Raw genomic sequence first — 22,173 nt, 5'->3', positions numbered from 1 at the left:
GATTCATTTATATTCATTTATACATATATAACATATATATAGCCATATATATAACAAATATACATAGCCTTTTTTTTTCTGTTGGTACTGGTCTTTTCTTACTGATTTATAGGAGCTATTTAGAATTAAGAATTCATTGTCATATGTGCTGCAAATGTTTTTAAACTAGGAAAATTTAATGCATAAACATTTCTTTATCTCAATAATTTAAAAATATATCAGAACTTGTTTAAAAGTAAACTTGGCTTACAGTGGTAGACTTAATTGAGGAAGACAATTTTATTAGTATAATTTCACACCTTTAGTGCAAACCAGTACTGAACTTACTTCCTGTATCTTTTAAAATAGAAGATTTGAGGATACACTCTGCCTGCAATGTGGTAACAATGACGATGCACTGAAATGCTCCATTTAAAAGATATGCACACGTGGTAATGGATCTTTCCCTCAGTATATCAGAAAAAGGAGGCCCCAGGTCATGTTTGCAATATCTGTATTTCCTAAAGGATTTCTAGTGGCATTGTGAAATATCTGATGAAGCTTTTACCTTTGTACAATAGAAAAGAACATAATGTTTCCATCCTGCTCTCTCTTACATGATTCAGTCTGGGGAAAACCAGCTGTCGTTATCGGGAGGATGGTCAAACAACCCTATGGAGAGGTCTATGTGGTGAGGAACTGAGGCCACCTGCCGAGAGTTAGCACTAATTTGGCAATCATGAAAACGAGCCATTTTGAAGGTGGATCCTCCAGCCCTAATCAACTCTTCAGATACAGCCCCAGCTGATGCCTTTACTGCAACCTCATCAGAGAGAAGCCGAGTCTGAGCCACTCAGGGAAGCCACTCCCAGATTCCTGGGAAAGCAGAATTTGAAACCCTGCCAGGTATCCTGCTAATCACTTCTAGATCATCTCATCTAGAAAAGAATAAAGATTCTAGGAGTGATATGAAAGATAGATTGAAGAAAGGCAGACAGAGAGCCTGCTAAGGCTGTTGCAAGGGCTCTGAGGAAACATGATGAGGGCATGAGGTAAAATCTCAAGCTTGTGCTCTGCTCTCTGTAGCTTTGAGTCGGCTGCTGAACCTCTTGGAGCGTTAGGATCTTCCATAAAATGAAGATTGCAATGGTGCTTACCTTACTAAGTTGTATTAGAGCATCAGGTCTGAGATGTAATTGGCCCTTGACATGAGGAAACTTAGAAGGTATTTGTTTAATAAATGTAAAGACAGGTCCACTCCAAGAAGCTTTTATTAAGTGCTTAAATAAAGTAGACTTCGAGGTATGCAACTGGTATCTCAGTTAACAAGATAAGCAAGTAATTAACTGAACAAGTGAAAACAAGTGCAAAATTCACTGTAACGAGAAGTGGAGGACGCTAATTTTTAGCCCGAGTAAAGAAACTAATGAAATATTTTTCTATACTTAATAATTTTCTGATAATGAGTCTATTTTATGAAATTCAGACAAAATTTCTACAGATTAAACCAAGAGATAAAGCAAAAAAACGGAAACCACGAGCCTGGCCCCCAGGAACTAGTCCTTCCCCTCCACGGCACCGCCCTCCACCATAGCCACGCCCCCTTCGGCTTCGCGCTGCCCTCACTGCGGGGCTCCCCGCGACCATTTCCCATCAGAGGCTCATTTGTTCGCGAGAGTTCCTCCATCTAGACCACTCAGAAGCCGTAGGAAACGCAGGCAGAGAAGAGTCGCGAGACTTGACGCGACCACACTTTCAGGCCCCGCTCCTCCTTCCGAGGCGAGCGCCTCCCAGCGCAGCGTCCCGGGTTGCACGTGTAGTTGTTGTGGTTCAGTCTCACGTGGTCGCGGAAGCGCAGGCGTCTGCAAGATGGCGGCGACCAGTGCCGGGAGACGCCAGCCGCCTCTGGTCAGCCTTGAATGATATCCCTGACTGTGTCTGTGGGGCCATGGACCGGCCCGGGTTCACAGCCTCGCTGGTGGTGAGTACGGGGTGGCAGGGTGGGGTGCTCAGAGCGCCGGGGTGCCGCACTGGAGTCCCTGGTGGCTTTTCTGCCCTGGCTCCTTTTCCCGGTTTTGCGTGCTCAATCGTCCCGGGGCACCGGTCACCGGGGCTGGCGGGAAGTGCCGGGCTCCTGGGCCGCGCCGGGCCTGGTGTCGAGGCCCCGGGTTCCTTACTCGTATTTCAGAAGGACGGAGGTGGGAAAGGGTTGGGGTACTTGACTTGTCTTCCGCGCAACGGCTTAACTAAAGGGAAAAGAAAATCTTCAATTGTAGTATAAACCACAGGCTGCAGAACTTGGTAGTTAACGAAATATATGTAACAAAACAAAGCTCACTCAAGACACTCACAGACCTGTTCGAGACTATGGTTTCATTTTGCTTTTTTTTTTTTTTTTTAAGTATCGGAAAACGACGTATTTATTTATTCAGTATATAATTAATGTTTATTCTGCTCCCAGGCATTCTTTGAGCCTTTGGGTATACGGATGAGCAGAAACAGCTGCTCTCTGGAGCTAGTTAAGTCAGTAAGCGTTTAATTCTTGAGAAAACAGTGAGAACCAACGTGTCTTAACATCAAAAAAAAACAGCAACAAAAAGACCCCCAAATCCTTTAATAAATATTTTGAAACCTTTCTTATGGCAGGTCTGGTAGGGGATACTAGATACAGTAGTGAAGACAGATTGGCTGCCTATGTTTTTATTGTAGGGTGGTGGGCAGAGGCAGACAAAAAAAGCTCTGAAAGCTTTTCCTGAGAAACGGAGGCCCAGAGGAATGTCTTCAATTAATTTTTTTTTTGGAGGTGGGAAGGGAGGTAATTAGGTTTATTTATTTTTAGAGGAGGTACCTGGGAGTGAACTCGGGACCTAGTGCATGCTAAGCACGTGCTCTGCTACTCTGAGCTATACCCTGCCCCCTTCATTTAACTTTCAATTGTTTTTGCAGGTGTTGGAGATATCAGTGAACAAGATAGGGCTGCCCACATGGGTCAGGTGGTGGGGGTGAAAGAGTGAAATAATGAGGGCTAGTTTCAGCGTGTTACGGAAAGATGTGGAAGGGGGCATCTTAGCCAGACTTGTGGAATGATGGTTTTAAACCTAGCTTGTATAAGCTAGGTTTTAGAGTTGCAAAGAAATGCATTACCACTTTGAAAGAGTTTTCCTGTCCAACTGGTGAGATAGTAGTACTTTTCACAGTTAACATTGCTCTGCTGGGAGCTTAGGTAAGCTTTTTACATACATCATCTCACTCAATTCTGACAAAACTTGGAGTCTTATCCTAGTTTTCCAAATGAGGGAACTGAGATATAGTATGTTACATAACTTGTCCAAAGTTACATAGTGAGATCGACTTCACGTGTGTGAGCTTAGATTCCAGGCAGTGTAACGTGGGATTCCACACCTTTGACTGTTCCTTGATACTGTCTCTGAAGTCAGCAACAGTAGCAGTTGCTAAAAACAGGGGTGTGCCAGAGTTAACAAAGAACAGTGGTGTTTAAATTTATTTAAAATTTATTTTAGTAATATATGGTACACACGCATACTTCTTTTTTCATTGTAGTTAAAGAGGGTAGAATTAGGATCAGTGAGTAGAAGTTTCAGGGAAGTTAAATTTCATTCCAGCTAAAAGATATTTTATTTTGAAGCATAATGGAAGCCATTAGAAAGTTTTATTACTGAAGTAGCCCAGAAATGGAGTGGTTGTTATTTAAGGCTGGAGCGTGTTTGAGGCAGGCTGAGCACTCCTGAGGGAGTTCTGTTTTGCTTACTGCCGTGGGACCAGTGCCTGACACTTCGTAGGCCCTCACCACAACTTGTTGAATGAATGAATGAACCTTCACCTGTTCGCTGAAGTCTTGAAACTCAGATTCCAAAGATTAAATGAGTTGACATTAGAGGTACAGTACAGAGCCTGGCAGGTAGCAGACATTTAACTGTTTACTGCTTCAAGTTTCTTAAAAGGGGATTGAAGGGCTGGAGAGTTGAATAAGGGGAGGGCCTCTGGGGTGTTAGCTTTTATTTGGAGCATGGAGCAAACTATTTAGGAAAAAACCTCCAAAGAGTACATTGACTGTGCGTGCTTTTAGGAAAGCAGTTTGGAACACGTAAAGTTTAGAACACGTAAAGATGTTGCTAACATTCAACTCAGTGAAGATAATAGGAAGCCACTTAAACGTGAAACAGTCAACAGGAATGGTTAGGTAAATGATGACAAATGCATTTTGTGGACAATTTGGGGGCCATTGGCAAGTATTTGCGAAGAGTATGTGCTACAATAGTAACCTGGAAAAGGGTTATAGATTTAAAAAAATACAACACTGTATGAGCATCTGTTCATTCCTAATTCAAACCATACAGAAATACACTTGTCCCTTTCTGTTCAAGGGGGATTGATTCCAGGACCCCTGTGGATACCAAAATCAGCAGGCGCTCAAGTCTCTTGTATATAATGGTGTAGTATTTGCATATAACTTAGGCACATCCTCCTGCACCCTTTAAATCATTTCTAGATTACTTATAATGCCTAATACAGCATAAGTACTATGTGGATAGCTGTAAACAGAATGTAAATGTTATGTAAATAGTTGCCTGCATGCAGCAAATTCAAGTTTTGCTTTTTGGAACTTTCTTGAATTCTTTTATTGAATATTTTCAATCTGCAGTTGGTTGAATCCCAGCGTGCAGAACCCCAAGATATGGCTGGCTGGCTTTATTTCATTCATTATGAAAACCAGCTATATTGAAATTCCCCAAGATTATAGAAAATAATTTTGATAGTAGCCTTACTTTTTTTCCTTCTAGTTTTTTTTTTTTTAATGCAAGCAACAACAGCAACAAGAAACCCCAAACCACTCTTCACCCTTTATGTCTTCTTTTCTGCCTGACTCTTCTCTCCTTCAGTATTTAACTATTACATTGCTCTTGTGGTTCACCTGGCTTGTTGTTTGAAGGAAACCAAAAGCATCCCTGCCTCGGTCACTTTTAACTCGTCCTAGGTTGCAGGTGGAAGAGCTTCTGCAGGTGTCTGTGCTATGCAGTGTGAAGTCCGGGCCGTTCTTTGCATGGTAGTGTGGACTGTAAAAATGAATGTGCAAATGGGAATCATGCAAAGTGGTCTTATGATTATTTAATAACCTTTACAAATTCTTGTTAATGTTAAGAACTCTCTTACAGTTGATTATAAATGTGCAGAGAAATGGAAGAAAAAAGTAATACCAACACTTAATACATTGTAATTTAAAACGCTAAGATTTTATTTCTTTGTTTAAAAAAAAAAATCAAAAGTGATTTGTGAGTCATATAACTTCCAGTGCAGACCAAGTATTGTTTTATGCCTTGGCAAAGTGATCTGCTTCCTAAGTTTGGATCAACTTCCAGCCTTTTATCCTGTGTGTTTTCAGTGTTGTGAAAACCTCCCAGAGTTCCTTTAATGTGTTGATTTTGCTGGCACAACTTTCTCTGGGCCTTCTTCGTCCTTCTCATCACATCCATTTTCTTCATATATGGTGATAAGCTCGCCTTCACTAATTCCCTCTGGCCGCGGGTCTGGTTTCCAGAGACAGCAGCGTCAGTGTTCCCACAGCCAGCTCGTGTTTTTGTAACACCTTCTATATTTGGTTTGAATTTCACTTTCGGTATTCGCCACTTTTCATTTATTTACTGTACTTTGATTTTTGCTGGCCAGTTCCCTCTTTCCAGGATCTGTTTTTATAGACTATCACTGTGGTAACTGTAACGTGGACCATGGTGTTGGAGGGCTGTGTTCTTTTGGTAACTGAAATTCACGTATGTTGGTGCTGTGTGAAGCAGGGACTGCTAATACTGTTTCTTTTTCTTCTTGTGAAAATCGTTGTTTTGCTTTTTCTCTTTCTTTCATGAAATGACTCTGAAAAAGCTTCTTTGTGATACTCAAGTCTCACTGGACCTGCTCTTTGGTTGAGAACCACTGGCAGAAAGGGACTTGAGGGCAGTGGCAAGGGTTATGTTGCCAGGGCTTCTTAGGTGAGGTGAGAAAACAGAAGAAAAGATAAGAATGAAGTATTGGACATACGTTTAGGGGACGTTTTCAGTGTTTTTGGCCCATGTCTCTTTTCTGGAAGGCAGCCTCCTAATTGCCTGCTGGAGTCAAGGCAAGTTAGTATCTGATGAAGAAGCGTGATCTCTAAATCTAAAAGGGGTTGGGAATTATACTGCACCTTCTCAAGCTTGCTTCATATGACTTGTTTCTTTTTGGCATTTAGGTCAGAGTGGGCAGGTCTTCCTTTTTGCTTGTTTTTGTGCTGAGCAGGCAGTCACCTAGACAGGTATAGTCTCAATTTTGATCGATCACTGGAGCATACAAGGCGCCCTTGGAGACCACCAGTTTCCTGGGACCACAGCTGAGAACATCTGCTGTGATAGAGGCATTTCTTTTGCATCTCAAGTACCAGGAGATGGGACTATATTTCCTTTCTCATTTTTCTTTCAGTGTGGGAAGGGGTCTTGGGAAAGTTTTGAAATCTGGTAATTTAGCTGTGAATGACTTGCTAATACGCTTTTGTCACCATTTTCAAACCAAATGCTGTGCATTCAAATAAAGTTTGAAATGTTAAATTTTTAATGGTACAGACAGAATTTGAATAATGTTAGTGAAATACCAAATAGAGGGAAGATAAGAGTTGTGCCCAGTTTTTCCACCTCCACAAATCAGGTATCTTTTACATCACCCATATGTTTAACCAGACATATGTGTGAGCCTTTGCTCTAGGACTTGGAAAGAGTGCCTCAAAGATATGGTCCCTGCCCTCATGGGTGTGCAGTCAAGTAGGAGCAGACATTTAACAGAAAATAAAACAAAAATTAACTGTGTAATTGAGAATGGTGATAAAAAGTAACCATTTATTGAGCATTTTAACGAGTGCGTATGCAGTTTTTTCAGAGCAGGAATCGTATGGTTACAATTTTGTCTTCTTTTTTTTGGTATTCTGCTTAAAAAAAAAATTAACTCTTTATTTCAAATCCAGCAGTCGCAAATAAATCTGAACAGTAGTATTTCTCAGGTTTTTGAGTTTGATGCTCATTCCTGCCACGCATCCCATGATTTGGCTTTCTGTTGAGTGAGACCATGGGTGATCTTTGTCCAGGGAGCAGAATTTGAGGAGAGCTTTTCATTCATTATTGCTAAGGAAAGACTTGAATTTATTGATTTTATATGTGCATTTATTCAGTTTAATATAGGAATGTAATCTTCAGTCTTTGGTCAAGTCCTGCGTCTTTCATGTGGTTTTTAGTATTTTTGCTATTGGCATGTCAGAAATAGGGCATCAGCAAACTTGGAAGGATATTTATAGTAACACTAAAAATAATAACTCAGATTTATTGATAATTGATAAAGGGCAAGCCTTTTGCTAAGCATGCAATTGTATTTAATTCTAATTTAATCTCACTTAGTTCTCAAAAACTCTGTGAAGTGTAGATACTGTTATTTTCCCCATTTCATGCATGAAGAAATGTGGGCTTAGGGAGGTTAAATAGCTTTCCTAAAGAGACCCACTTGAGACTGAAGCCACGTCTGCCTGTCTGATGTCAAAGCTGCTGTCCTAAGCAGTATTTAATCTGAAAGAATTTCTGGACAAATGGAAACATACTCGAGTCCAATTCCAGAACCATTACTGCATTCCTCACAGTATCCTCTCTAAACGAAAGTGATCCTACACAGGCTTTTCCGTCAGGAGGTGATGATAGGCAGAGGATTTCTCAAGAAGTCACCCTGAGTATACCACAGAGCTGTCAGCGTGTCTGTAGAATGCCAAGAAGCAAGCAGCAGGGAACACTGGCTTTCAGTTGTCACAGTGCTGTGGCAGACCACAGCAGGGACAACCAAAGAGTGATTGCTGCAGTTTTTCTTTTGAATGTTGAGTCTTTTCCTAAAGTGTTTTCTTATCATCTCACATTTCCATACAGTTCAAACCAACAAACAAGTGCAGAAGCCCTGTTCCATCCCAGGCACTGGGTTCAATATTTAGGAGGGCCCAGGGGACTGACCGGCCTTTTGCTCTGAAGGCTCTTAGTGTCAGATGTGGTGGTTAGAACCCAGAGTGAAATGTGAACAAAGTTGTAAGGGGAGGTGAGGAAGTAGCCTTTAATTCTGGCTGGGAGACTGGGAGAGGCTTTAGGAGGGTTGTAGCATTTGGTTAGAGCCTTAACAATGAAATGGATTTTGTCAGGGTGAATGTGTGGGGAGGGGGCGCTGGCGGGGGAGCAGGTGGTCTGCTGGCTGCAATAGACAGGAGACAAGGGACATTGGAAGGGCTTCCAGGCTGAGAGAAAAATCCCAGGAGGAGCACAGAAATGAGGAGTTTCAGGACATGTTTGGGAAACAGAGTAGTCAGGCTGAATGAGGCTCAAGGTCAAGAGTGTGTGAAATGAAGCTGCACAGATAGTTTAGGGCCCAGGGTTCGAGGTTCTGAGTTATCCTTTACTGAGTGCCTACTGTATGCCAAATGTGACCAATGAATTTGGATTTTTGTGTGTATGTGTGAGGGAGTATTAAATTTGAGTATCTCTATTTTTGTATGTATGTAATATTTATTGCAAAACTTGAACAATGCAAAAGGTAGTGGAAAAAAAACCTTATCCTGAATGTTTTTCCACAGAAGTAATAACTTCTGGCATTTTAGTGTGTATGGTTCCAGACTTCTAATTATGCACATACAAGTAAATATATGCTTCTTTGAAAGGTATGATTGTACAGCATGTATTGTTCAGTCGCTTTATGGTTAATTTAAGAATACAACATGTTTCTCTGCCGGTGAGTTCAGATTGACCTCATTGTTCTCCAGGTTGTGTAGCTATCCATTACTCTGATATAATTTATCTATAAAGACCCCCTAGGAGGGACCTGTAGATTATTTTCAGTTTTTTACTGTTATAAACAATCCTTTAATGAAATTTCTTGTATGTTTACGCACTTTTATTTGTGGAAGAAATGTTTAGAATAAAATAAATGGGTCAAGTGTTTTATCGTTTAAAATTTTCATTGTGCCAAATTGTCCTTTAATAGATTGTAATAATTTCTTTCTCCTAATAGTACCCATACCTATTTTCGTATTTTTAACGACTTCTAATTTAATTGGGAAAATGTTTTCATTCATTTTTATTTGACCATTGGTGATGAGAAAGTACATTTTCATAATTTTGTTGGCCATTTGTATTTTTCTTTTGGGAACTGCTTGGTCCTGTGGTGTGCAGTTTTTTAAAAAAAATTGATGTACCTTTTTTAGACTGCTTTGTAGTACTTTCTAAAATATGGTTAGTAATGCTTTGTGATAGCCGTTAATTCATGTATTCTTCAAATAGTTATTGAGTTACCTATCTTTTGTGTACTGGTGCAGGGAGCATACTGGTGAACAAAACAGGTATGGATCTTACCATCTAGTGAGACCTATGGGCTTTGAAGAAAGGGTCAGATGCTCAACTAGAGAATTAAAATTCTCATCAGCAAGTCTCACAGGAAGCAGAAGCTGCAGCTCTGCGGCGAGGGGGTTAAAGTCACTGGTGGCCACATCATTATGGAGAAAACTGAGAATGTCAGGGATGTTCCCCAGAGAAGCCATGTTAATGTTTTTTTGCCTGGTTCTTCTTAGCTGTGATTTAGGCCAGGGACCTGTGATGACTTTGCTTAGTTAAATTAGACAAGTGATTTGGTTTTGTCCTGTAGTTGAGCAGCAGTGACTTTTTCTCGTTTTACCAGTCTCCTTTGGAGAAATAAAGGTTTTATAGCATGTAATCTTGACTTTTTTCAACTCCCAGAGGAATTTCAAAGCCCTGAGTCGGCACTTCCTATCTATAGCCTGCCAGCGTTTTTTACATTTATTAAATTAAGGTAGAGATGTGTATTTTATCTATATGATATCAAGATCTCAATAAATTATTATACTGTGGTAAGGCTTGCTGGTTATCTGGGTTATGTTCTGTTAGGATTTTATCTAGCTCTTAATTTACAATTTTCAGTGTAAGCTACCTTAAATCTTGAAACTAACCATTTGTCTGATAACTTTTTTTTAATGGAGTCACTGAGGATTGAGTCCAGGACCTCATGCATGCTAAGCATGCTCTACCACTGAGCTGTACCCTCCCCCTGCCTGATAACCCTTTTGATAAGTGATCATTAAATGAAACAAATTTCTCAGGCTAAAGAATAAAAGAATACGGTAGAGTTCCATGTAATTCAGTTGATGTTGGCTTACCTGCTTTGTATGTAACTATGTATAAAGCAATATTGATGTAAAATTGTAAGTGTTCCTTAAAGTTTTTGTTTAAATCTTAAATATGTTGCTTTGTGACTAGATATATAGGTATTCTTATTTTTCTGTTAGCTGTATTTTTTTCCAGTCCCATGAATGTAAATGACATTTGAGTTACAGGAATTTGAAATCCACAGAAGCAATTAGTAAATCTTGATTCTTGATTTATTAGATAAGTAGATTGAATCTGATCATTTTATTCTCAGAAGGTAGGAATTCTGATGAAAGAAGGGTTTAGAGAATCAATGCATGCAAAGTAGCCAAATAGATTAAAAGAGTAATTAACTTATTGATTAAAATGTAGCAGTAGACAGCACGCATCTCTCTAACCCTCTTCGAAGATTAAAAGAGAAAATTATAATGAATTACAGCATATTTTTAAAGAAACCAGTCGTATCAGGCATTCTCACCAGGATTTTGGTTCTCCTCATGTTTTGAGAAGATGAGGAGACAGACAAGATAGTTTATTATGTACTGAATTTTATAAAGCCCTTAAAAAATAAGTGAGAAGAATATTGAGAAAGGTTGACTTTTTTTTTTTTTTTTTTTAACTTTCCTGCATTACTTGTGAACTTTCCCTCATGACTTAGGCCACCTTTGTATCAAGAAGGAAATCCTATGTTGCCATTCTTTTACTCCCACTTGGGATTTTGCACTAGCCCGTCTCTGTTCTTCTGGTGACAACTTTTTAAGTCATTTGCCGAGTATACCCTCATGGTCTTTGGGGTTCTGTCATGCCTTTTAGTCTGATCATATAGTATTAATGTTTATGGAAATGGACTTTCCTACTGTACACTAACCTTACATACTTTACCTGTGGTAGCTAATTGAGAAATAGGCATTACTGCATTTCTCATCAGAGTGATTTCATTTTCCAGTGAACTCTTGCAGTGGGTTTATGGTAAGTGGTAATTAGAGCAGAAAGTGTTTACGTGGTACTAACCCTTGTACCACCTGAGCATTTTGTGAACCTAAAGGATGGAAACATGGGATCTTTTTGGACTGTGCCTGTATGTTTAAATAGTACTCACTCTTGTTCCTTGTCATGGGGATATATAGTTTTTAATGTCTCCTTTTACTTTTTGAATAGGTAATGTATTCACATTGTTAAAAATGTGAAAGATAGGAAAAGGTAGTTCAGTTCAAACATTACCATGTAGGAACCATGTTGTGAGTTTCCTCTTTGTAGTTCTTCCCCTTGCTTGCTGTAAGATGGTGTTGATTCATCTCTTTAAATAATGCCGTTAGAATTTGTGTATTGACCTTTCTTTGCCAGTGTTTCTGAGTTCATATTTTTCTGAGTTTCTTTGTGCTTTGACTAAACTGTAACTAGTTTTTAAAAGTCTACATTTGCTTTACTGTAATCACAGTGTGCAAACTTAGTTTTTTAAAGTGCACCTTTTCCAAAGCAACATGGTCTGTTTTGGGAGATGACTAGTTTGGGCCAGGTTTTCATGTCCTCTAGTAATTTACCTCTTTTTTTTTTTTTTTTTTTTCCATTTATTCACTTAAATTAAAAATGATGAAAGAACTTTCAAATATACACAAAGTAGAGAAGATACCATAGAAATCCTCAGATGTGTGAGTTTTGAAATACGGATGTCAATTTACAAGGAGCATTACTTGTTTAAAATGGAAGTCCCCCTAGTTTTTTTTAATGTAGATTCACTACTCATTAGTTAAAAAGACACATGTAACATTTGGTCTCATATGAAAAGATCACTGAGATAAGTGACCAGATGAAAAAAAGTGCAGCATATTACCTTTTACTTTTAAAAGAAGGTAAAATACATATTCATATTTGCTTGTATATATGCCTACAGTAACTTTGGAAGGATACAATAAGAAACCAATTAAAGTGGTTACCTGAGTTTTTAGGGTCAGGGAAGGAGATTTTGAACTCTACCTTTTTGAGGCTTATTTACTTTTCTGAAGCATATGAAATCATTAAAAGTGAATTTAAAATTTATATTAAAATAAATTTATTAAAAATCATCAAACTTTTGTTTAAAGCAGAATATATAATTTAAAATTTACAATTTGAAAATATACCACAATAACGGTTATTTTCCCAGGGCAAGCTGTAGATTTTGACTATACTGAAGTAGACTGTGGTTTACTTTAAAACTATACTTTAAAGAAATTGCTTTAAAAACTGCCTTCTTATTCCTACCCCCAAAATGGCAGAGTTTGTCTTATTGTAACTTTTTTTTCCCTTTTCTTCTTTTTTTTTTTATTTTAAAGGCTGGTGGGGTAGCAGGTGTCTGTGTTGACTTGATATTATTTCCTCTGGATACCATTAAAACCAGGCTGCAGAGTCCCCAAGGATTTAATAAGGCTGGTGGTTTTCGTGGAATATATGCTGGCGTTCCTTCGACTGCTATTGGATCCTTTCCTAATGGTAAAAATTATATTGATGTTCTCACTGTTTTATATAAAGCCAAGATAATGGGATTTATTTTTAGAATGGTATGTAGTCCGACCCTATAAAGAACTCCTTATATGCTGTAGTTGACCTTCTGAATTTGTTTTCTATTCATTAACCCATTATTTTTGACTCAGCTAATGCTGTAGATTCCATTCTAGTGTATTTGTAATTTAAAAAAAAAAGAGCAATCTTTTTAAAATGGTTGTGTTGTTAAAACTCCTACTTAGAATCCTTAAAGTTACTCTAACATTGATTGTGATGCCTTAGAGCAGTGGTTCTCAGCCTTGCCTGCATGTTGGAATCTCTTGGGAAACTTCACAGCATACTGATGCCAGAAGTTTAATTGGTCTGAGCTTTGCCTGTATCAGGAGTTTTAGTAGCTTCCCAGGGGATTTAGATGTGAAGCTGAGTTAAATAATGACTGCCTTCGAGATTCTTGTGAAGCAGACTAACCTAAGAGACATGAAATCTTTATTTTAACTGAATTGCTCTTAGACGATGCAGCTTATTCCCACTAACCTCTTTGAAGTGCCTTGTTTTGGTTTTGAAGTCACATGTGATTTATGGCCCTCTTATTCTGTAATCACTATAATCTATTTTATTTAATCCACCCATTTGGTATACTTCTTTTCAGTATATTTTAATTGTTTACTGATGCTTTGCATGGCACTCAGAAGCAAACTAAGCAAACAGAAAACCATGACCACCACCACCACATGCATATACACACACTCACACAAACCACTGCTCCAGAATATCCTTAAATCCTGGGGTTTGATTTCTTTTTTCTCAGTATATTTCATGAGAAATTCTCCCCTGTTAACTTGACATTTAAATGCCCATGTATGCTCATCTGTGAACACAGTGTTCACCTAAAGGTTTGGAGTGCAAATCTCTTTGGTCCCTTAGTTTATCCCTTCTTCCCTCTCCCCGAGCCATCCTTAGAACAGGAAACTGTTTTGAGATTATCCTTGATTTTTTTATGCCTTACTTTTCAGGGGTTGATCCTAGCAAGTTACGGTTTAGCACCTGCTGCGTGCCAAGTAGAGCTCTGTGTGCAGGAGATGGGCCTTGGTTCCTATTTGTCCACATCGCATTCACTTAATCACCTCAAGAGCCCCCCCCCCCCCTTTTTTAAAGTACTGGTACCTGTGACCCTTTCCCAGAGACTGGGATTTAATTGGTCTGAGGTGTGGCCTGGGCTTTGGAGGTTAAAAAAAAATCCCCAAGTGATTTTAATATGCAAACAAGTTTTGGAACCTCTGAACTAGGGAATTGCAAAGGAATATGTTACTAAGTCCTAGTCTTTTGGTCATCAGCTCTTAAGATATTTCCTTCATTGTTACAAGTATTATTTTTCTCATACATATTACACTTAGGAATTGTTGGTAGAAGAGGTATTGGTGATGGTCTACAGGATACATGGCACTCCACTAAGCTCACAGACCTTTTTTAGATTCTTGTCAGCAGGAGTTCACACACAGAATGTGGTTTTGAATTTGTGTGTGTGTGCGCGTGTGAGAAAGTGGTGTTCTTGCCCTGCTTTTCTCTGCCGTCCACAGCACATCATTGAATGGGAGGTGCTGAGTGAAGCATCAGAGTGCTGCCAGGGTTTCAGAAATGGCCTTGATTTTTATGCAAATTTTTGGTGAATTGAAACCTTCTACTTGGCATTTAAAAATTTTTTTTTGTTGCTGGTTAAGCCTCTAGTCTGAGTACAATATACCAGTGTAGCGTTTAGTGGCTGTAGCCTTTTTTGGGAACATACTCTGCAGGGGGATGGAAAGGATTGAGGGTCAAAAGAGGAGATGAAAATACCTTTATTCAGGATCCTTACTCCATATTTAGAAGGGAATGTAGAAGAACCATCGTTTTTTCTTTGTTTTCAGTTTTTGGGGTTTTGTGTTTTGTGTGTTTTTCAGAGGTTGAAGAGACTGTAGGTATTGGATAGATCAGCCCCCTTCTTTGTTGTCACTTGCTCAGAACCTCACTTGGAACCTTACGGTGCCATCATTTCCAAGTAGCAGGGGCTTACATGGGTGACACCCAGGAGAGTTTGGGACTTACATTTCTAAAGGTCTTTTGTCTGTCAAAAAAGTGGCAATACAGTTCTGACCAGATTGAGGTGGTTAACCATGACAACCTAGAAACTTTTAGCACTGTCTTTCTCCCTTCTCCTGGGAGGTAGTGGGCGGGTGGAACGTGTGGCAGGTAGAGCTTAGAGCTGAATGCGATTGGAGATACTCTAGCTGTACATTTAGTGAGTGGGCCAGAGTAGGTTCAGCCTGATTAGGAATCACAAGTGGGAATAGCGACTTGCAGTAACTAGATAAAATGACTTGCATGGTCTTTACTCATCCAGGGACAGCGTGCCTCTTCATTTGGTCTGATGTTTGTTGTTAGCAGCTCAAGGGTGCTTACACATGACGAGGAACTGGTTTTCACTATCCAACTCTTTTTCTGACTGTTTCAACTTTGTTGTGACATGTTCAAATGCCTTTTGAAAGATGACTATGCCATTTATTTATCTTTCATGCAGGTGGTAATATCTTTTGATTAACAGTACATGGCAAGTCTTAAAGTGTTTTATGAGGTTAGGATTATTCATGGTGATAGGAGCAGCTTTTTAGAGATTTTGATTTCCAGTTTTAATTAAATAGTTGATTGTTTCCTTGATGTAAAGGTGAGTTTGATATGGTATAAAGTAGCCATGGTTATTTTGAGTAACCAGCAGTAAAACATTATGGAGTAGATGTTTTATTTAGTTAAGGGATATGTTTGCAATTTTAACCATCTATAAATTGGCGTAGCTGATTGTTTTATGATCACGTGTAAAGATATTTTGGATCACAGAAATTCATATTCTTTTCTAAAAAGCTTACTATAAAGTTTTAAGTGACTTGTCAGTACAAATTGATAAATGGCAGGTTAGCTGTTAGGCTTCCTCAGGGCAGAGATTCATGTCTTCTGCATTTCTCTAAGTCCAAAGTCAGGCATATAACATGGAGTCAGACAAATCTGTAATCTCATAAATTAATAATTAGAGTTGTAATTTTTTTTTGAGAAATAATGTTTCTTAACAGTTTGAATATATATTTAAACTTTGTGAAAGACTGGCTTGTTTTAAATTTCAGCTGCTGCCTTTTTTATCACCTATGAATATGTGAAATGGTTTTTGCACTCTGATTCATCTCCATATTTGATGCCTGTGAAGCACATGTTGGCTGCCTCGGCTGGAGAAGTGGTAAGTAATACGTTTATGTGGATAAAATACTTAAGAAATGCAAAGTGTGCAGATGTCTTCAGTACAAGTATTACTGTATTTCATTTTTAAAAGACAGTTCCTTTTGCAATTATGAAAGTCATAAATCCCAATATATGTGAACGGGTTAAACATGATAGTTGAAAGATAGAATCTAGATAGGATGAAGGAGAAAATCCAGCTATGTACCTCAAACGCAATTATAATGGAAGGAATAAAATTAAAGAGAGAGGAGAAAATATCCATGCAGATTGTGGTGGCTTTGTGTTGTGTCAACAGGATTTGAACTGGAACTCTGTTTCCTAGAACTCCTTTTCTAGGATGGTTCCAGGTTAGCCTGGCTGCAAGAGAAATTTGCACAAGATTTGTGAGGCGGAAGTGAAGCAGCAGTTGTGCTCATGCTCAGGAGGTCGGTGCAGGATCAGGCCGCAGCCAGGCCGCTAGCTCCTCCACGTTGCACTGGATTGTCTCCTTCACTTGGTCTGAATTTTGAGTCGGGTGTGTGGGCTCTGTGGTGACGGGTACCAGTTTATCCTCTACATCATCGAGATGGGTGAGCAAGATTACGAGTTCCAGTTTGACCTTGCTCTTCCCCATTTCACATCCATCTTTTCTTCCCGATGACTTGCCCTCTGAATTTCTGTCTAAATGCTAGATGCAGAAGCAGCAGTTCTCCGTAAACGGCCTAACCAGCTCCCACACTTACTGGTCACATCCCTGTAATAACTCCTTATTCTTATCATCTTTCATGGTTCTACTTCTCTGATCAACTCTGATTGAGAAATACTAACTGAAAGAGAGCTGGTGGAGTAATGTTAATATTAGACCAAAAAAAATAAAAAAGACTTAAAGCAAATAACAAAGAGACCATTGTATAACGATATGAGGAACAATTCTCCTTGGAAATACAGTGAACCTGGACTAAATAATAGTCTCAAAATATCAAGCCCCAAACTACCAGAATTATAATGAGAAACGAATACAACTGTTATTTCCATTGGAAATATTCACATCTCTCTGTAAAAGTCTTGGGGCCAGGCAGGCATAACTTAAGACCTTGAAAGATCTGAACAACACAGTGGCAAGAATGGCCTAATGGCTGTGTATGGAGTTCTCTGCCTAACTGTTAAAGATGATTCATTTTTTTCACGCATACTTGGAACATTAATAAAAGTATATGACCCAGTAGTCTGCAAAGCGACTTTCAACAAATCACGTGGAGACAGTGTCATACAGATCATTTGGTGTCTGATTATAATGAAGTAAAATTGGAAAGCAGTGACAGAAACATAGGCAGTCCATCCCTTCCATGTGTTTAAAAAATTAACTAACTCTCTCTTGTAAATAATTGGTGAGCGAAAAAAGAAATCGTAATGTAGGTGATAGAATATTTGTAAGTAAAAAATAATACAGGGATATAAATTTTTTCTAAACTAACACGGAAGAGTATGCCAAGAAGAGAGCTTTCCCTCTCCTCTCACCCACTTAACTTTCTCCAGCCCCTCCTGCTCAGTACTAGAGGACAACCTCTGTTAAAGTTATTTTTGTGTATTCATCCAGAAATTGTTCTTTATTATTATTTCCAAATCACGTTGTTTTGTATGTATGTATGTGTGTATCTTTGTATCTGTGTATCTATCTAATGTATCTTAATAGCCCTAGAACCTTGTTATGGGCAGGGTACGTTAACAAGAATTAGCAAAGTGAAGAGAAGGGTCTCAGTTTATAAGCCTTTTATCATTTTATCAAGTGACACATATATATATATACACATATATGTTTATCATTTATAAAAATTGTATATATTTACATTAGTAAATTTGAAAAATGTATCAGACTTTGTAAGATTTATATAAAAAACGATGATATATTGTGGTTTTGTTTTCTGTTCACTATTTTCCTTTGGAAAATTTGGATGAGAATCTACAAACTGTTTTGTAATCGAATATTCTTCACTTGAGAATACAGTGAATGGGGGTAATGAAAGGAGAGAGATCCTGACAGCAAAGTAAAAGTAAACATTAAGAAGACTGTTAAAGAAAAAAAAATAGCTTTTTTGAGATGTAATTCACCTACCATATAATTTACCCATTTAAAGTGTGCAGTTCACTGTTTTTGTTTTTTTTTTTTAACTATGTTCACAGAGTTGTGCAGCCGTCACCACAATTTTAGAGCATCATCACCACCCCACAAAGACACCTTACCCGTCAGCAGTCACTCCCCTTTGTCCCTAACCTTCTCCATAGGCAACCGCTAATCCACTCTTTGTTTCTACAGACTGGTCTGCTCTGGTCATTTCATATAAATGCAGTCCTACAATCTGTGGTCTTTTGTGACTGGCTTTTTTCACTTAGCATAATATTTTCAAGATTTCATCCTGTTGTCGCATGTATCAGAACTTCATCCCTTTTGATTGCCAAATAATAATCCATGCGGTATGGGTGTACCACATTCTATTTATTCACTCATTAGCTACCTCGGTTTTCAGTTTTCTTGGAAATATACCTAGGAGTGGAAATCATTAGTTGTATGGTAACTTTATGTTTAACCCTTAGAGGAACTGGCCAGGCTGTTTTCCGTAAGCATTTTATTTATTTTATTTTTTCCGCAGTGGAGGTGCTGGGGATTGAACCCAGGACTTCGTACATACCAAGCATGTGCTCTATCACTGAGCTATAACCTCCTATCCGAAGGCCACACTTGTTGTATATTCCCATCAAGAATGTGTAAGGGTTCCAGTCTTTTCTGCCACCACTTGGTATTACCTGTCCTTTTAATTAGAGCCAACAAATAAATGTTCATTGGCATCTTGTTGTGATTTAGACTTGCATTTCCCTGATAACTAATGATTTTGAGTATCTTCATCTCTCTGGTTATTTGTATATCTTCTTTGGAGAAATGTCTATGCATCTCCTTTGCTATTTTTTAATTAGGTTGTATTTTTTGTTGTAAGTTGTATTTTTGTTAAGTTTTAAGAGTTCTTTATGTATTCTTGATTTGCAGTTTTTTCCCCATTCTGTGTATTTTTTCACTTTCTTAATGGTGTTCTTTGAAGCGTAAGTTTTTTAATTTGATAATGTCCAGTTTTACATTGTGCTTTGATATCATATCTAAGAAACAATTGTGTAATCTGAGATCATGCAGATATTTGTACCTATGTTTTATTCCGAGAGTTGTATAGTTTTTAACTCTTACATTTAGAGCTTTGAGGCATTTTGAGTTCATTTCTCTATCTGATGTGAGGCTGTGGTCAAACTTCGTTCTTTTTGCAGGTGTATGTCGAGTTGACCTAGCACCATTTGTTTTAAGACTATTCTTTACCTATTGAATGGCCTTGGCACCCTTGTCAAATAGTAATTGACCATAAATGTAAAGTTTGTTTGTGGACTCTGTTCTATTCTGTTGATCTATATGTCTACCCTTATGCTAGTACCACATAGCCTTGATTACCACAGCTTTTTAGTAAGTTTTGAAATCAGAAGTGTGAGTCTTTCAACTTTGTTCTTCTCTATCAGGATTGTTTTGCCTACTCTGAATCTTCTGCATTTTCATGTGAATTTTAGAATCAGGTTGTCAGTTTCTGCAAAAAAGGCAGCTGAGATTTTCATAGGGATTTGTGCTGAACCTGCAAATTAATTTGGTGAGCATTATCACTGTAACAGTATTAAATTTTCTAATCCATAAACATAGACTGTCTTTTACTTAGGTCTTTAATTTTTTTCAGTAATGGCTTATAGTTTCAGAGTATACATTTTACAGTTCTTTTGTTAAATTTATGCCTAAGTAATATATTATTTTTGAAGCTATTGTAAATGGAGCTATTTTCTTAATTTCATTTTTAGTTAGTTCATTGCTACTATATAGAAATAAATTGATTTTTGTATATTGATCTTGTATCCTCCAACTTTGCTGAAGTTATTAATTAGTTCTAAAGTTTAGTGAATTCTTTAGGATTTTCTGTCTACTTGGAAATGATACAAGATCATATCATCTGCAAATAGAGATAGTTTTCCTTCTTTCTGTACAATCTGTATGTCTTTTATTTCGTTTTCTTGCCGAATTGCCCTAGTTAGAAGCTCTGGGACAGTGTTAAGTAGTATGGTGAGAGTGGACATCCTTATCTGGTTTCTGATCTTAGGGAGAAAGTATTTAGTGTTTCAGTTAAGTTTCTCAGAGATTCCCTTTTTCAAGGGAAAGAGTTGACATCGGTTCCTAGTTTCTTTAGTGAAATTTTTCTTTTTCTACCGTGAAGGATTGGGATTGTCATGTGATTTTTGTTCTTTGTTTTATTGATACCATGTGTTACATTAATTTTTAAATGTTAAACTACTGTTGCATTTGTAAAGCAGAATGTTAAATCTCACTTGATTATGGTATATAAAACTTTATATAGTATGAGATTTCTTAACTATTACTTTGTTGAAGACTTTTGCTTCTTTTTTCATAAGAAATACTGATCTTTAGTTATCTTTTCTTGTGTCTTTTATTGGTTTTGGTATCAAGGTAAAACTGGCCTCATAAAATGAGTTGGGAGGTGTTAAGATAATTTCTTTATAAATTATTTTGAAGAAAAAATCATATTAATGTATCTTTTTGGTTGATGAAAACGTATCCAATAATAATGTATCTGGACAATCCAGGAGAAAAGGAATTATGGAGGAAATCTCAGTTCTAAAGAAAGGCAAGGTATTTGTTTATGTGATAATATGAATTGTTGAGATTATGATGTTTGATATGGGAAAAAAGATGACCTCTGGTCCTCTTTGGCACTTTGGCTTGTATGTATGTATGTATGTATGTATGTATTTCTGAGATGTATGTAATTTCATACTTTCTCATTACTATGCAGTGGATTTCTTGATCTAGGAAATCGTTTGGATGGTTCCTTGAAGAGAATGTTGAAAGAAATTAGCTAGAGAGACACTAAATTCACCAAAGTGTTTTCTATAAAACTTCCTTTTGACATTGGTTAAAAATGATTTTGCAGAACCCAAGCTAATTCTGGATTTAAAAAAAAAATTGCTTTCATAATTTACTGAACTTATAAATGTAATAGAACTAACAGTATATTAATTCTTGAGTAGCAAAGAATATAAAGTAGTAGTTCCTTTTATGAGCTAGAGACCCCTTTAGGAACTTAATGAAAACTTGGTTCTCTCTCGTAAAGTGAACATAGGGACATTTGCATACAGTTTCTGGGGATTTTCATTTTCCTCACACGTATGCAAAGTAAGGACTGCAGTGCTTGAATGCTGCCTGAAAATTAGTGTAGTCTGTGATTTAAAAGTGATTTATGTTAAAAAAAAATCTTTTAACCTATTGTCCTTGGTTTAGGTTGTGTTTTTGTGATTATGTTCTGACATTAGAACCTCATTACATGCAGTTATTTTCCAGGATATACACTAGAGAACAACATATTGTGTGTGAGAATTTCAGTGTCTCGCAGGTTGTAAAAATTCTGTCTTTATGACTGCTTTTCCTGCTGTTTTAAAATTGCCTGTTGCTTTATGTTAAATATATTCTCATAAATTCAGCACTTGGTTTACATTTTCTAGTATGTTGCTCAGAGCCAGCAGCAAAAAACTTCACTTTCTTCACTTCACACAGGCCCATCTTGCCTGAAAGCTAGTTTGCCATGTTAGAGGATAGACTTTTTTCAATTTATGAAACTTCTGTCTCTTAGACTTACAAAGAATATATAAAGTAATATAATTAAATAGAGCAAAGGATAGCTGTTAGATCACTCATGTTAGTGATACATCATTTCATTTGTATGAAATATGGTATATATTCTAATACAATAATATCTGTAAATGATATTTTTTTAAACTCAGAACCTTTTAAATGTAATGTCCTTTGAATTGTTGGGCATAGGAGGTGAGGTAGGTGGACTTTAGGAAATAGGTATCCATAAGAGTGGAAATAAATCATTCTAGGACCTTCTTATCTTTATTGTGTCTCGATAGGACCTTCTTATCTTTATTCTTATCCCTAATGTCAGATGCCTTTTTATAGTTTCTGTGATGCCTGGAGAACCTTAAGAGGAGAATTGATCAGCAGCAGGTGCAAGATTGAGGACTTTACTGGTGAAAACATCTCTTGATGTTGACTTCTGATTTTAAATTCAATTACAGTTTAGTATGCTCAAAAGTTTGCTGAGCTTAATGATGTTTGTGAAAATGCTGGTTCTGGTTCTCCAGTAATCTTAGGACTTTATTG

The 22,173-nt window shown here is 37.6% G+C and overlaps 1 protein-coding gene across 3 annotated transcripts in view; it reads left to right on the top strand.

The window, feature by feature from the left end:
* The first annotated feature begins 1,660 nt into the window (after positions 1-1,660).
* The window catches only part of SLC25A26 (solute carrier family 25 member 26), a 113,154-nt gene continuing 92,641 nt past the window's right edge, over positions 1,661-22,173 (top strand). The window contains exons 1-3 of one of the 3 annotated variants that reach the window (XM_010987374.3): positions 1,661-1,960; positions 12,509-12,665; positions 15,827-15,936. In XM_010987374.3, the coding sequence (XP_010985676.1) occupies positions 1,928-1,960; positions 12,509-12,665; positions 15,827-15,936 (300 nt within the window). In that variant the 5' untranslated portion in view covers positions 1,661-1,927. The remainder of the gene's footprint in view (positions 1,961-12,508; positions 12,666-15,826; positions 15,937-22,173) is intronic. The other 2 variants (XM_010987375.3, XM_010987376.3) reach the window with 2 other exon arrangements.

The sequence above is a fragment of the Camelus dromedarius genome, chromosome 17 (genome assembly GCF_036321535.1).
Source record: "Camelus dromedarius isolate mCamDro1 chromosome 17, mCamDro1.pat, whole genome shotgun sequence".
NCBI lineage: Eukaryota > Metazoa > Chordata > Mammalia > Artiodactyla > Camelidae > Camelus > Camelus dromedarius.
This window is presented reverse-complemented; position numbering and strand designations above follow the sequence as displayed.